Source organism: Protopterus annectens, chromosome 6.part0 (assembly GCF_019279795.1).
Source record: "Protopterus annectens isolate FY-2018-M chromosome 6.part0, PAN1.0, whole genome shotgun sequence".
NCBI lineage: Eukaryota > Metazoa > Chordata > Ceratodontiformes > Protopteridae > Protopterus > Protopterus annectens.
The window spans coordinates 1,404,556,458-1,404,572,530 of NC_056737.1; the positions used below are offsets into that span (position 1 = coordinate 1,404,556,458).

The following is a 16,073-nucleotide window of genomic DNA, read 5'->3' on the forward strand; positions in this document are numbered from 1 at the left end:
ACTTTCTAATTATAGAGCTATCGCCATACTATCTCCCCGTAGCCAAAATAATAGAGAAATGTATACAAAAACAACTTTTAAACCACCTGACCCACAATAATCTCCTAGCATCATCCCAGCACGGTTTCAGACCAGCCCACAGTAATACTACTGCCCTTCTCACATTCTCCCACAAAATAAACCAAAACCGCAATCAAAACCTGCTTTCCTCTGCCCTCTTCCTCGACTTGTCAAAAGCATTTGACATGGTTAACCACAACCTACTCTTAGACTCTCTCAAATCCTGCCCATAGAAAACCCTGCAATCAAATGGTTCCACTCTTACTTGCACAGTAGGCAGCAAGCAGTCCTGTGGAAAGAGCATCTATCTCCTCTTTTACCTGTCACTCTAGGAGTACCCCAAGGTTCTATTCTGGGTCCCCTCCTTTTCTCTATATTCATAAACAACCTGCCCAAAGCTATCCATCATGCTACTACTATACAGTACGCAGACGGCTCCACGCTAATCTGCTCTGCCACAGCTCCTACAAAATTACAATCCCTATCCCAAACAACCTTCAACAAAGTAGAGAACTGGCTTAATAATCGTCAGCTCTTATTGAACCCAAACAAAACCAAACTTCTATTATTCTCCCCCACCCGTAAGATAACACCACCAACATTTTCAGTCTCTTCTCAGAATGGCACCATAATTTCTCCAGAACCAACTACTAAACTGCTAGGTATAATCATTGATAATAATCTAAACTACAATGCCCATATAGACAAAACTATAAAAACAGTAAACAAAAAAATAGGATTAAGAAATTTCTAACCCCAAATGCCAGAACAGCCATAGCTTGCACACATCTTCTGTCATCCCTTCTCTATGCATCACCCATCCTCACTAACTTATCCAAATCAAATCTCAACAAAATCACTAAATTTTACAACAATATAGCAAGATTTGTCACAGGCTCAGAATACAGAACTCACCACTGCCACAATCTTCAAAAATTAGGTTGGCTAGAGCTACCCAACCAGATCTATTATAACCAACTCATAGTAACTCATAAAATCCTCCACCAACCTTCCCTCACCCCCAGTCTAGCTAATATCATTACTCCATATTGCAACCTAGCATCCCTTCGCTCTTCCAGCAGAATGCTAGTATAACCTACCAAAGCCAACAACTCTGCCGGAGATTCCTTATTCTCCAACATTGCTGGTAAAAAATGGAACTCCCTTCCTGGTGAACTAACCACAAATTGCTCCTTGCCTCACTTCAAAATATCACTAAAGACACACATGTACAATAACTGGCTATGTCCTTGTCTAAACCCTAACTAAAACTCAAATTATTCAGTCTGAGTTACTTCACTGACTTGAGTTTCAACTAAAGCTTGTCTCAGTCTTAGCTAGTCCCAGTTTAACCCAACATTACTCATATAATCTATTAAACCATCTTAGCTATCTAAGAGAATTTCCCTTTTCTCTCTCCATACCCTCTTTCAATTAATTTCTTCTACCCCTTTATATTAGCTCTAGCTTCCATTATCAGAACTGTAACCCCCGTTCTCAGCCTCTGCTGCTTTCTACCCTACCTACCCTTCTCTTATCTCATTCTTCCTCTCTTTCTTTATAATTGATCTTCCTTTACACGTTTCCTCTTCTTATATCCTCATTTCTCCTATATGTTTAATTTTTTTCTCCCTTTATAATTTCCCTCCACCTCTCACGTTGTTGTTGACTTTCTCTTATCCAAATATAACCTTACTTTGAACCTTTTTCATTATGGAACCTATTTGTAGTTGTCTTTTTATTTTTGTTAAATTGCTTAATATCTCTGTAAATATTACCTTACTTAGACCATTCTCTTAAATATGTAACCTATGTGCATTTTTCTTTTGATTTTGTTAATTGCTAAATATTACTGTATACTGCATTTTAAATGTTTATCTGCATGGAGCTTTTCTCCCAGGGCCTCTGCTGAAAATGGATATGTATCCAGTCGGACTTTCCCGGTTAACAAATGTAAAATAAATAAATAAATAAAATAAATAAAAATAAAATAAATGAGACCACAATAAATCGTTTCAAATCTTTTCCCACCTTTAATGTGACCTATAAGCTATACAATTCAATTGAAAAGCAAACAAATCTGTTAGGGGAAAAATATAAAAAAGAAAAAACGTACAATAAGCTGGTTGCATAAGTGTGCACACACTTAAACTAATACTTTGTTGTAGCACAGGGGAAATAGAGGAAAAAAAATCTCTCTGGTACTGTGTTATGGTTCTCTAAGCAATATGAACTAAAAGAATTGCAGTGCTCATCAACAAATGGCCACCAATGGGAGTAAGGACTGTGAAAGTGTGATCACGGGTGTTCTCCTTCTATGTGGCTTTGCTTTGCTATGAACAAAAGGTGGCAATACTGTACACTACAAGTGGGCCTCATTTAGGTGTTGGGAAAGCATCTTCCATCTTTGGATTTGGCCAGACCTAAAAGATGAAAATGTGGAAGTCACATGAGGGAGATCACACAGCCTTGCAACAAATGTAAGGGCTTGCTTCTTCTTCAACTTTTCATTGACCAAGCAACATTTACTGCCAGAGAAGTAGCTCATTCCAAGAAGCAGTATCCAGGATTTCATTGCTAAGTTCCTCCTTCATGGACAACAACTTCAGCCACAACATCCAGATCAGGCACATACCCAAGCTATAGCCCTAGCTAAAGTATCAGGACAATTAAATCTATAGCAAGATGTACAGTATTTTGCTATGGAAACCGAATAAATAAATAAAAAAGTCTCACACACATGCACTTCAGCCAAGATATTGAGATGTCACAGGGGTAATTTAACACTTATATAACCAGGTGACCTGGAAATGGAACAGGTGAAACAAGCAGTTAAGGGCTCCAAGCCCAATGTTTTTGCTGTAGTCGACTACTTCTTATCCAGTAGCAAGGCGACAAAATGTTATGCAAATGATGCTAGACAGAAGATATGCAAGCAATAATATCAGACAGGATAATATTCTCCAAACTGTCCATACTGACACAGGTCTCAAATTACTAAATAAAGAAATTAGGATCACCTACCTTGGACAACTATCCTCCACAATGTTTAAAAGGTAAAGCACACTCTCCTGCCTATCCATTGACTATAACTGTAAGAAAAAATGTGTTAACCTTATGCATGACAGTGGTTCCTTGAGCAAACAATGACCCATTTCATCATTATCCGCCTGTCTAAATTCTTGAAAAATGTTTACACAAACAGTTCCTGGAATTTCTTCCCAATTGCAATGCAGTCTGTAATAAATAACAAAGATTCCGTCCAAATCATGGTGCAAATCTGCTCTCCTTGGACTTGACGGACAAATATATTGGGTAAATTTTGCTAGACTAAGCCAAAGCCTTTGGTACAATCTCCTACACCAAACTTCTAAATGTCCTGAATAACTGTGGATTTACACAGAGTCCTATATTTTACTGTCATATGTGAACAAAATAGCTAATCCCATTGGGAACTCAAAGTAAATACACTATACAGATTATTCCCCCATAGCATTGTGAGATAAAACACTGCAACAGGTCAGTTTTAAGCCAAAAGTGTGCTTTCATTTCCACTACTCACCACTTTAGCAGTATGATCTTATATTTTAATGCTTTTAAGAGCAAGTCAGCCCTCTTCTTCCCAAAATCACATCCAACTCCCTGCTCTAAAAAAACACTTACATTAAGCTCAAATAATACTACACCAGGCAAAAATAAGCTTATACTTGCATCACTCAATAATACCATTATGGAAGAGTACACTCTTCAAAAATGCTAGGAGTCCTTCTAGCTAACAAATTAAAATTTGAGTTGTAAATCAAAAACTTTGTTACTAAAGTCAGTACAAAAATAGGGAAACAACACAGAACAAAACACTTCTCATGGGAAATAGTCTCAGTTGGTTACCCCTTACTATGGACTCCTCTTTCAGGAATGATGTCTAGCTTCTTCTCCAAGGACTTTTTTGACAGCTGTAGATTCTTGCCACACTGTTCTGAGCTTTCCTCAGCCTCCATTTTATATTATATTAAAGTGAACTAATTAAATCTGCTCTTACTCATACAACCTGCTGTCTAGCAAAACACTTACTCCATATAAAGAAATATTTTCCATTAACAATTTATTCTTTATATCACTGTCATGAGCATTATTTACATCACTATTTCCACATATTTTTGTCAGTTTTCTCTTCTATTTGGTGAGAAACACCACTTTATGCTATGGTTTAATTACACAGGTTATAGAAAAACACACACACATGCATACATATACAAATACACTCACAAACACATAGGACATAGGTATGCATGTATATAATTTCAAAGTATTTCTCATGAATATAGATATGCTTCCATTAATATATGAAATCAGTTATATGTGACTGCTACACAGCTATCCCCTATTACAATCTAGTTATTCTCTCTCTCTCTCTTAGCCAAGTTTGTCATTAATCACCGATTTGGACTTTCCTTTACAATTTATTCATCTCAGAATTACATTATTTCTGAAAATTCTAATATTTACAAAAATGTAATACTTTCTGGTTAACTTCCTTTAATTTACTTCCTTCATCCATGATTTAAGAGAGAAGCATCTGTCTGACAAAATGTGCTGATCACAGGACGTTACTAGGCTAACGGCCCTAGGGCCCTTACAAGCCTAGCCAAGTTCTACTTTATTTCCAAGATTAGAACCTAGTGTCCCTTGTCCAAGAGGGACACAAGTGGAAACCCCGGGGAGAATTCACGGTTACCCATCAAATCATCCAGATTGCATTTGAAGAGGGCCAATGAGTTGCTTTGTTTGACATGAAGTGTAAGTCTGTTCCAAAGGCCTGGTAACCTCTGGGAGACAAATCTGTTCACCAAAGCAGGTTCTATTAATGTCACATACCAGGTTAAGTTCTTTAGAGCGAGTAACCCATGTACAATTTGACTTACAGAGATGCAGCATTTTCAATAAAGCAAGTCCAGAGACAGACTTGTACAGAAGACAGAGATAGCCTCTGAGCAGTCTATATGAAACAAAATAAAGTGACAGTGATTTCAGGTGATCCACATAGGACAGACACTGAAGACCTTGAATTTTCCTTGTAAGAAACCTTTGTACACCTTAGTCCTTCTGCTTATCCATCTCTTTCACTTATGTTAACTTGTCTCCCAGGCTCTGCTTGCTGCATTTAACACAGGAACACTAACGAGCAACCATGAATGGTCAACCATCATTTATGTCATCTGCTTGCATTTTGCCTTACACCCTACCCCCTCCATTTTTCCGAACCTCTTTTCTCTCTCCCTGTATCTATCTATCTCCTACCATTTCAAGCATCATCTTAAGTAGTTCATCACAAAGATCCCTGTCACTGCTGTTAAACTCAATTACAATTCTCATTTTACTCATGTGCAATGTTGCAACACTCAAGACACCTTTATTTCAAATCCCCATGCCCATATTTTGGTTTTGTGACAACTAAAAAGCATGATTTCCACACTACACTTGAACACAGTAGTATTCTTACTATACAGCTGTTTGCTTTATAAAATGCAACATATACATTTATTTGCTTCAGCAAATGAACTTTATCCATGGGTGTTCTATGCCTCATTACCAAGAATGAAAGTGCACAGACTCTGTGATCCATATACATTTAATATCCAAGAAGGACCTCAGCAACCATATTACAAACAACTGTGAAGAGATAAATCAGTGAAATGCTGTCCAGTAAAAGGTGATTTCTGTTTTTCAGCTGTACACCTTGCACCCAGGATCACACTCCTGCAATTCAATTCTATTTTCTTTAAAAAGTAAATAACCTTTCTCACACATCTGCATATCTGAAAACATTAACTCCCGATTCTCTCAGATGTACAATATAAAGTTTAACAGATAAGTGCCAAGACTTAGCACAGAATTACCGCCTCAGGCAGTTGCTAGGTAATTAGAACTACCTTGAGAGATAGGCTTAAGAAGCAACATTAATTACCTAGTAACCACAAGAACCAAAGAAAAAAGTGATTGGGTATCAGCACTCACTTCTTGTTTATAGCACATAGACCCTTTTCAATAGAAAACTAAAGTATATAATGTTCTACTTATATTTCCATTAGTTAATGCGTCTTTTTATGTGCATAACAGTTTCCACTTCATTTTAAGTGACTGTACTTCACATCCTATGTACATGAATGCAGTTAATGGCTGTCATGAAGTAGGCCCTGCCGCGTACTGACACTGTCACAGAAGGAGATTTCCAGCTATAATAAGACGGTGTATACTCTGTATAAATTACCATATATGAATAGTCCTCATAAACGTTCTTTCCTGTTACTTACAGAAAGAACTCTGATGTTTCTGACTAACAACTTGCAATGCTCTGCATGGAGGGACAAAACCCTGATTACAATCCAAGTTACCAGAGGTTGATTAATGGCTCAGGTCCTTGATGAAGCTGACAGGAAGGATGGACATGTCCATCCTGGGAGACAGGACAAAACCAGTTCCACACTCTAGCAGCTGGTTGGAGGAAGGGGGCAAGCCCGTGACCTGGAGGCATTCTTGCATTCCACCAGATATAGGTTGAGCTGTACACTTTGGTGAGTAAGTGCAAAGAAGATTGGACTTGTGCAGGGGAAAGGCACTGTGGAGTTTATTTCACATTTTCTCTGCATCAGTATACCCCTGAATCTCACTTTAAATGTCCACCCCCTGCCTTATCTCAAAGAAATAAAACATCTTTTTTCCTGTAGTTTTGTGCAGGACTGCTTGGTTCTGTCTTGGAATTTTCCTGGGTTAATACAGAATTTATCAAAAGGCAAATTACTTACATTGAAATAAAGAAAAAAAAATAACACTAACCTCCTTATGGCATACAGTGCAGAGTGTCTGTAAGTTTTCCAAGGAACACTGTCCACCTCCACTGTAAACAGGTTTGATATGGTCTACCTGCCAGAACAGACCTTCTGTAGGATTCCTAATCAGTTCATTCAGCTGTGATAAAGAAAGCACTCATAATTAGTTCAGTAAAGATATCATCAAGTCAATAAATTAGTATGGATGCCACTAAAAATGCAAGGGAACTGATCAGTAAGCTGACTTCATTAAGCATGCATATTTTAAGCATTCTTCTTTAATTTAACCAAAGCTTAGAAATGGGTAATAAATACCAGGTTCTCTCATCACGAAACTGCAGGATGGTAATAATGAATCAAGTAACGAAACTTCGTAGTCAATGAAGGCAGAGTCAGCAAAACGGATTGAAGTAATTCAGCAATAGTCCAATATCAGAACAAAAAAGAAGTTTATTGAGTGAGCGTTTTCGCGTAGCACCTACTACGCTTCATCAGACAAGCTTAGAAATGGTATGCAAAAGTGGCTCGAAAACAAGTGTTAGCAACTTAACCCAGAGAACTGTAACCATTTTGATTCAAGTGGAACCAGTGACATGGATGTTAAGGACACTGAGCTTATTACACCCTTTAAAAAAATGCACCCGACTATTAAAGACAGTGTGTAGTTCATATATTACTCTGACAGAAGGGACTCAAAGGACAGTTTCAAAGATAATAAAATAGGTGTGAAACCTATCATGAAGGAAGATTAAAGGCTCTGGGAATGCATACTATGGTGGGTTGGGTGGTGGTGGGTAATTGGTAAACAGAGAGATAATATTTCAGACAACATAGATGAAATGGAAGTTTTACTTCATAGAACAGGTGCCGAGACCCCAGAAAACACCTGTTCTGTAATTTGTGGACTATAACACTGCCAGCAGTACAAAATGTCCAGAAGACCTGGAAAAGAAAAGAATGCTTGGGAAGGCAGAAATAGTAACTGCTTAGGGGCTAGACACAAAGCTTATATAAACTATATACACTTTTGGGTTTACTTTGATCATCAAATAGAAAGAACAATTAGCACAAGCATACTCTGTCACTCAGTATTCACTAACTAAAATCCCCATGTTTCTGAATTGTAGCATGTCCGTTGTTAGAATGTTTACTGCTTAAAGCTCACTCTGCCAGTACAATTCCAGATGTGCTCTACAACAGCATTCAGAAAGACAGGAAGTGAAATATAACTAAGAAAAATGCCAAAAGACATGTGCATTGAAGGCAGAACACAAAATGAACCCTACGTAAACCCTTCCCAACTTCTACATCCTCAATCATATTTTTTTCAACTCTAACTATCTATATTATTCTACTATTCTGTATTTCTGCCTCAGTCAACTACATAAGGTGTCAACTCATGATCTAATTCATGCTCCAATTTACGCTTCAATCTACGTATCAACTTTAGCTTCATATTATGTTTCTATGTCTGCTTTCAAGCTGTGATTAAACTTGTGTCTCAATTTATATTTCAATGTATATTTTCAAGTTATGTATACTTTAAAATGTTTCAAGCATTGTATATATTATGCCTCTTTTAAAATAACTGTCATGTATTGGAGCTTTTCTCCTCGGATTTCCACTGAAAATGGACTCATGCCCAGTTGGACCAACCCGGTTAACAAATGTCAAATAAATAAATACATAAATAATAACTTCTTGGCATGTGCCACAGCCGCCTTAGCTATATGTGCGCCATAGTACATGCACACTGTGTGGGAGCATGGAGTGTGAAAAAGGTACACAGGGCAGTATGCAAATACCACTCAAATCAATTTTATTTCATAGCTCTGTGGCTTTTTTTGGAGTTTAGAAGGATCTGATTTGAATAAGCCAGCAAAACAGGTAAGTGACACAAGGAATGAAGAGAGTGCTAAATCAAACTGGAGTAAAAGAAGCTACTGAAGATTAACTGAACAAACAAGCTTTGATATAAAGAAGTCCACCTCTGTGGATTACAGTAGCACCATCAGAAGCCACAATACCAGCATCTAAACAATAATGGACAAGTACAGCATATGACCAAAAACATGTTCATCTTTGCAATAGAGAACGAATCCTACAGAAAATAAAATCTCATAGATTTTATTTCAAATGCCTTATAAGCATACTACAATCTGAACCTTTTCAGACTATCATAAAGCATGACATTTAAGGTGCACGCCAACTTTTTAAAAGTCAGCCAATAAATGTATTACTAGATTTGGTTTAGCAAAACTAAAAGATATTTTGTGATAAATGTTACATTCTTGTGCCCCAGGTCCACATTAAATCTCTGTACCTATTAAAAAATGTCACCCACAATCCACTAATACATGAGCATATTTCACCATTTATAAAAATGTATGTTTCTAAGGAAAAACAATGATTCAAAGGGTTAAGTCAAGCAGTTTGTAAGCCATGGTATGCTCACTGTGGCATTTTCAGTTTTAGAAGAATCCTAGTGCTGTACGTCTTTCTTCAAGGACAGCTAAGCAACACTCAGTATCTTCTCTGATACTTAGACTCATATTATTATATGAAGTTTAGAATAATGGCTCTGAAAAGCTAAATCACACTGAATATGTAACATCTACTCCTCCTAAATTGCATAGTGAAGAAATCAATGCTGGTTAATCTATGCCATCTCCCCTGAGAAGCACACACAGCCACTGGGGTAAGAACAAGTGTACTAATTTCCACGGCAACTAATGATTCTAAACTCTAATATTCCGATCAGTTAATTTCTCTCATAACAACACAGCCAGTACCAAGATTCTATCAGATACTCCACATTGATTTCTACCGTGGCATTTGCTGCAAGGAACTGCAGGTGACTCTGTTCAGACCCTTTGTTAAGTGGATGCCTATAAAAATCAATTTTAGCTTCTTCTTTTAAGCCCATCTACTTTTACCCCAGCAAGAGAGCAGATGATAAAGAAGTCTTGCTGAGAGCACTTTCAAATTGTGTTTTCAAAGATTTAAAAATACATTATGATTTTATTTTTTCCAACATATCTACTTTATCAAATTTGCAATAAAAATGTGTGATGATAATGATGCTTTGTTCAAGCTGCAACTGCAGAACAGCTTGATAGAAGGCACTCTGAACTGTGTCGCATAAAGTGCTAATGTATCACAAATTCAGCCACAGAAATGTTGAAATGAAAGCCAAGTGAAAGACTACTGAACAGATCTGTCAGAGCAGATCATTTTAATAGCTGACTTTAGTTTTTATTCATTTTTATTATGTGAAAAAATGATTTTCACAAAATGCAGACAATAGTATGGTTTGCTTTGAGGTACACTTTTGGAGAAGAAAGAAATAGGCAGAAATAATGTAATACAAACTATGTTTTAGATACAAAACATAGATAGCATGGTTAATGCAGGGTAATGTAAAGGCAAAATGAGCTACCCAGGAACATGTGTTAACAGAGAATAAAATCTGCAGTGTGAAAGTATGAAAACAAGAGCAGACGGGATCAAAGGAGATTTTATACAGTGCTTCAGACGGACAAAAAAAAACTGTAAGAAAACATCACGAAGGTATTAACAGTGACTGTAGAAGAAGGCTAGAAGTAAGGATCACTGACGATCCAACAAGTACAGTTGGAACACAGGTGCAGGAAATGGCTTGCAAAACACAGGAAAATATACAAACCAACATTTGAGAAACAGTAACCACAACAATGAAAGGTATGCTAACTTTATTCTTTACCAAAACCTTGCTGTTTCACTTGTTCTAAAGAGTTAAACTTGTACTCTTTCTGTAACATTTTTGCCAGTGCTTAGGTTTGTTAATCTGTAAAAGCAAAGAACATTTTCACAATCAAAGCAGACAGTTAATTGCCTGTATGTAAAAACATAAAAAAAAATCAACCACAGTATTGGGACAATGGAGGAAGTAAGTTAGTTTGTAACTCTCCAGTCTGATACCAGCATACAATTACAAAAAGTGGAGACAGGAGAAGGAGCAGCAGGGAAGGTTTTATATAAACCACCTTTTTCAATACCTTGTGGGGACAGTGGAAGGTTGGAAATCAGTCAGTTACACGAAAGGGAATAGGTGTAACATCAACACTTAGTGTTTTGCACTTTGACAAGAGTGAGGAACTTTAGGATGGCTTGCAGCTGATGGAGGTAGGAGAATGATATGCAAACTGGTAAACCTTTAAAGGTTCAACACCTGGGGGGGTTGGTATTTAATCTTCAAGGTTTCTTCACAGGCCAAGTTAATAACAAAGACAAGAGAGAAAAAAGTAGATTAACCAGTATAACTGGTAAGAGAGAAATAATTTTTAAACTAACTGATGAAAAAGTAGTGTGTGCATTTTAGCTGTCTAACAAAGTTTTACCCAATCAAGCATCTACTTTCTGACAGACGGTATAGTCTGTATGACCAGGAGAGATTTCACTAACCTAGTCGATGTTTAGTTTCATCGTTTTGTCCTCATACCTAGGAGACTGTTCCTGAACAAGGGATTTGACCTTAGAAATCAAAGGAACCAAGTGTAACACAATCCACGGAGTTGACTATCCATCGAAGGTATGTGCTGAACAATGTTCTAAACAAATTCAACTATTTTTTCTGTCTCTAAAATAATCATAGTAAAGGCTTTGAGATTACAAGCAGTGGAATAATGCTCTTCACCTAAGCAACAGACCCAACGTTTGTCAAGCGGATGAATTTAAAATCCAAATTTATATTTTTCAGATGCTTTACCCTCCATACTAAAGCATCATGAGGAAATTCAAAGTTCAACATCAAACACCAACAGTGAAAATCTTCAAACACAACAGAAGGATAGCAGAGCAGTCAGTACACTAAAATGGGAAAGGGAAGATTACAAAAATGCCTAAGGCCTTGGAAGAGGCAGATCTAGTTAATATAAAGTTGTGGAAAGGTATGGCCTGATCTAATACTTGAAGAAGTAGTCAAGTGAAAACAATCAGATACATACCTGAAAGGGTGAGCAAACTGAAAATATACAATGTAGTGTGGAGACATTTTTATGATGCTTCTGCTTTGGCTCATGGCAAGAGAGATCTCAAAAGGATGATGTATTGCAGAAAATGTAGAAAAGGGAAGAACATTATAGGCAAAAAAGGCCAGTAGCCTAGGAAAGTTTCAGTGTTGAGCTCCCTAAAAGATTTAGTCCTACTGCTAATCATATGAAATATTATATATACATATCACCACTCAGTCAGCATCATCATACAATTATCATCACTCATACATTTATCAAGCACATGGTGGGACCAAGTGCACACGAAACAAAGCAGACCCCTATATTTAATACTCAACAGTAAACCCAGTCAGTACTTTTCACCTAAATGCGATACTTCCCCAACCCTATAACCTCCGACAAGTTTACAGCAAGTTCTCTACACATATATAAAAGTAAAAATTAAAAAGAGATAAACCTACACAAGCCACAAACACTACAAAAAGCACACAACTAAAACAAATGCTACAACATCTCACAAAATCATACTCTGTAACCTAAGATCACTTCATATATACAAAAGGTTCATTTTAATAGCAAGAAAAACAAAAAATGTACCCAATCCCCATAGAATGTCAGACAAAAGGGTACATGCTACACTCCTCAAAACAGAGGGAAATCTCACTCCACATACCAGAGATTAAAGTCACCATACCAAGTAAAAAATACAACGAAGAGTTCAATTAAAACATCCAGTCACCAACAGAAAAGACATGACAACAATACCACAATGTGGAACAAGAAATGAAAAAAAAAACAAAGCTAGAAGCAAAAGTCCATTAAAAACTCAAGTTATACAGTAGAACATGTTTATATTAGAAACTACTACAGTAATATCTATCTATCTATCTATCTATATATATATATATATATATATATATATATATATATATATATATATATATATATAATATGTATGTGTATATATTAAATATTCCTATGCCCTCCCTGGTCAACACTCCAGTTCCAGGTCCAACAGAATACATTAAAAATAAATCAAATAATGAGTGAGTGAGTGAGTGAGTGAGTGAGTGTGTGTGTGTGTGTGTGTGTGTGTGCGTGTGCATGTGTATACATAAACTCTGAAGTAATCCACCTAGACCCATCAAATGCAAGGCTTCCTTCATCCGTAAACAGTTGATCAACTAAATAAACACACTGGGGTACTAACACATACATATCCACTCTTCACGAGTTACATCCCACTCCTACAGTCAAACAATGAACAGTGTCTGATATTCACAGCATTTAGTAATCATATAGGGAACTTACGTGGATCGCCAGACCTTTCTTGTGTAACACACACACACACACACACACACACACACACACACACACACACACACACACACACACACACACACACACACAAAACTTGCAGTTGTCAATCAGCCTTCTGCATGTCTTTTGAAGAAAGGATCTGCATGTCTTTTGAAAGAAGGAAGAGTGCCCAGAGAAACCCCAAGCTAACACAGAGAGGAAATGAAGACTCCATACAGAAGGTTAGTGTCAGTGGCTTAACAGGTAACATGCTCATCTTTGGTGCTGGAAGAGAAGAAGGATGTGTGTTCTATTTCCACACCAGATATTGGATAAATTTCCCAAAACTGACACTGCAGTGCAGCATGGGGGTGGGGGTGTTGCATTCCTCAGTGTGCTATCTTCGAATAAGATGTTAAACTGAGGTCTCATATGCCTGACTTTGTAGTACCTCAGGTGGATACATACATACATATATACAAATATTTCAAGCACGGGCATTAATGCCCTTCTGGCTTGCCAATATACCATAACATTTGTTTCCATAATAAGTGTCCTGGCTGTTATTAAAAATATCTAAGCTAGTACTTGCTTTAATGTGATTTGGTAGTCTGTTCCATGCATCAGCTACTCCGTCAGAGAACTAATTAGTACACTTCTCATTCCTATAGAATCTTCTACATAGGTTATCTGATGATTCTCTAGTACTTTTTTAATAACCTCAAACATTCCCAGAGGCAGTTGTCTCTAAATGCCCTATATACTTGAATAAGATCTCAGGTGGATGTAAAAGATCTCATGGCACTTAAAAAAAATTGGGGAAGGTTCCCAGTGCTCTGGTTAAATTTCTCCTAGTCAGTATCAATATCACATCAGGTCTCCCTTGAAAAGAGGACACTGGCATAGTGGGACTAACATGGTCAAGAAAGAGTGAATAAATAAATAATTTAAAAGAGAACCTCTTGTTGTAAGGCAACAATGATATCCACTGTGCTGTCCAACACAAATATAGAAAAAGAGAACTAAAATGTAAACCCTAGCTAATAAAACAGCCTCTGTTCCCCCACACATGTACATTGAAGCTCATAAGCTTTGAAACCCTAATGAACTGATAAAGTATAATAAACCAAAAAGAACCAAAATTATCCTAAATAAGATAAATATAACACGATAAAACAGTTACAGATATCCTTTACAGACAAAGTCCACTTGTTAAAAAAAAAAAAAGTAACACAGGTAGGGCTGTTTTCTACAAAATAAGGTCCAGACCTGCAAGCCTACTGAAATGAACACTGGAAAAGAGTGGATGGTCCTGTTAGATGAGCATTGCTTGTACTGCAGAGGTATGCAACATATTTCCTGAGGAGTCAGTGTGGTCCAACTGATCAGCATTTATATAGTTGTTGGGGGGTGGGAAAAATAAGAAAGATCCGAAGAACACCCATGTGGAAAAGGGAATAATATGCAGACTCCACAAAGATACTAACTGTAAGTCAGTAGCAAACTCTATCCCTCAGAGCTGTGTTGCAGAAGCCTTAAGCATTGAACTACTGGGCCACCCATCAAAGTGTTCCCTCTAACTTCCCATCACAGATAAATTCTGTCTTCAGCCCTTGCAGAGGAGAAGATATTAATAGCTAAACCTGTGTTTTTGTCTGCACTTCTGAAGGTATCTCAAAAAAAAAGTCTGGATTGGCCAGAGAGACCAAGGCCAGTAATCAAACTAAGCTTGGTCAGTACAGTGGTCACTTCATTTATGACCTGCAGAATATTTGTGAAAACAGTCATATTAGGCTGGGGAAAAACCTTTTTCTTCCTTTATATATCAGGATATAGTGGGAGAAAATAAAACCTTACCTACTACCTTTATGGTGAGAAAGAGAGTTCTGAATGGCTGCCCACCATCTTGCTTACTGTTATGACTCCTTGATGCAAAAAAGATAAAAATGGGTTCAAACATAACCGTAAATCTGAGGTCTGCAATTTTGTGATGAAGGACAGCAACAACTTACTCTATCAAGTGCCTTTTTGACATCCACATTCAAAACCATAGTACAGTGGGACTTTGTTTATATTAGCTTGGGAAAGATGGCCTAAAACAAATCCAAATTTATCTTCATACAACAAAGTAATAATAAAAGAAACCGGCCAACAGCTGAAGGAAATAATATTAGAGAAACAACAACAAAAAAATAGAAGGTGCAAAGGACCAAACTGCTTTAGCATAATAAAACTTAATTGCCGCTTTCATAAATCAACTTCTTCAGAACACAGAACAAAGTAAAATCACACCATTTTATATTAGACTCCAGCCAATAAGGTAATACAACCAATTAATCCAACCACTGTGGAGCCACAAAAAATCCCACTCCCAATTAAACCCTGAATACTCTTTAAGCTTTTTAGACGGTTTAAACCTTTTACGCTTTTTCTTATAAAACGTTTTTTAAAACTTTTCTAACCTTTTTTATACTTTTAAAACTCACCCTAGCTTGTGTTGCTTTTAAAAAAAAAAATCACTTAATGTTCATAGTTTCATTCAAGCCAGGGAGAGAACCAGCCCTCAATTTAACCTGCCATTCAACTTCTTTCTTCCCTATAGAATTTTTATATCACCTCCTCTTATATCCTCTAATATTTTCTTTAGAAAGGTAAAGGTGAACTTTTTATAATTCTCACACACTTTTGAATGTTTATAGAGGGCATTATCTTCACCTTTGGTTTTCATTGCATACAAATGTTCCCTTATTCTTAATCTAAGACTTCTAGTTCTCATTCCAACATAAAAACTTGTATACCCTGAACATAAAGCAATACAAACCACCCCTATCGTGCCACAGTTATATCTACCTGGGATTTTGACAGTATTAGGATAATTAATCAAAGAAATAAAGGG

General features: G+C 36.9%; 1 protein-coding gene across 1 annotated transcript in view; it reads right to left on the bottom strand.

Annotated features, from left to right (window-relative positions):
- The window catches only part of ZRANB3 (zinc finger RANBP2-type containing 3), a 2,104,294-nt gene that overhangs the window by 12,952 nt on the left and 2,075,269 nt on the right, over window positions 1-16,073 (bottom strand). The window contains exon 20 of the mRNA XM_044074946.1: window positions 6,895-7,026. Coding sequence (XP_043930881.1) covers window positions 6,895-7,026 — 132 coding nt within the window. The remainder of the gene's footprint in view (window positions 1-6,894; window positions 7,027-16,073) is intronic.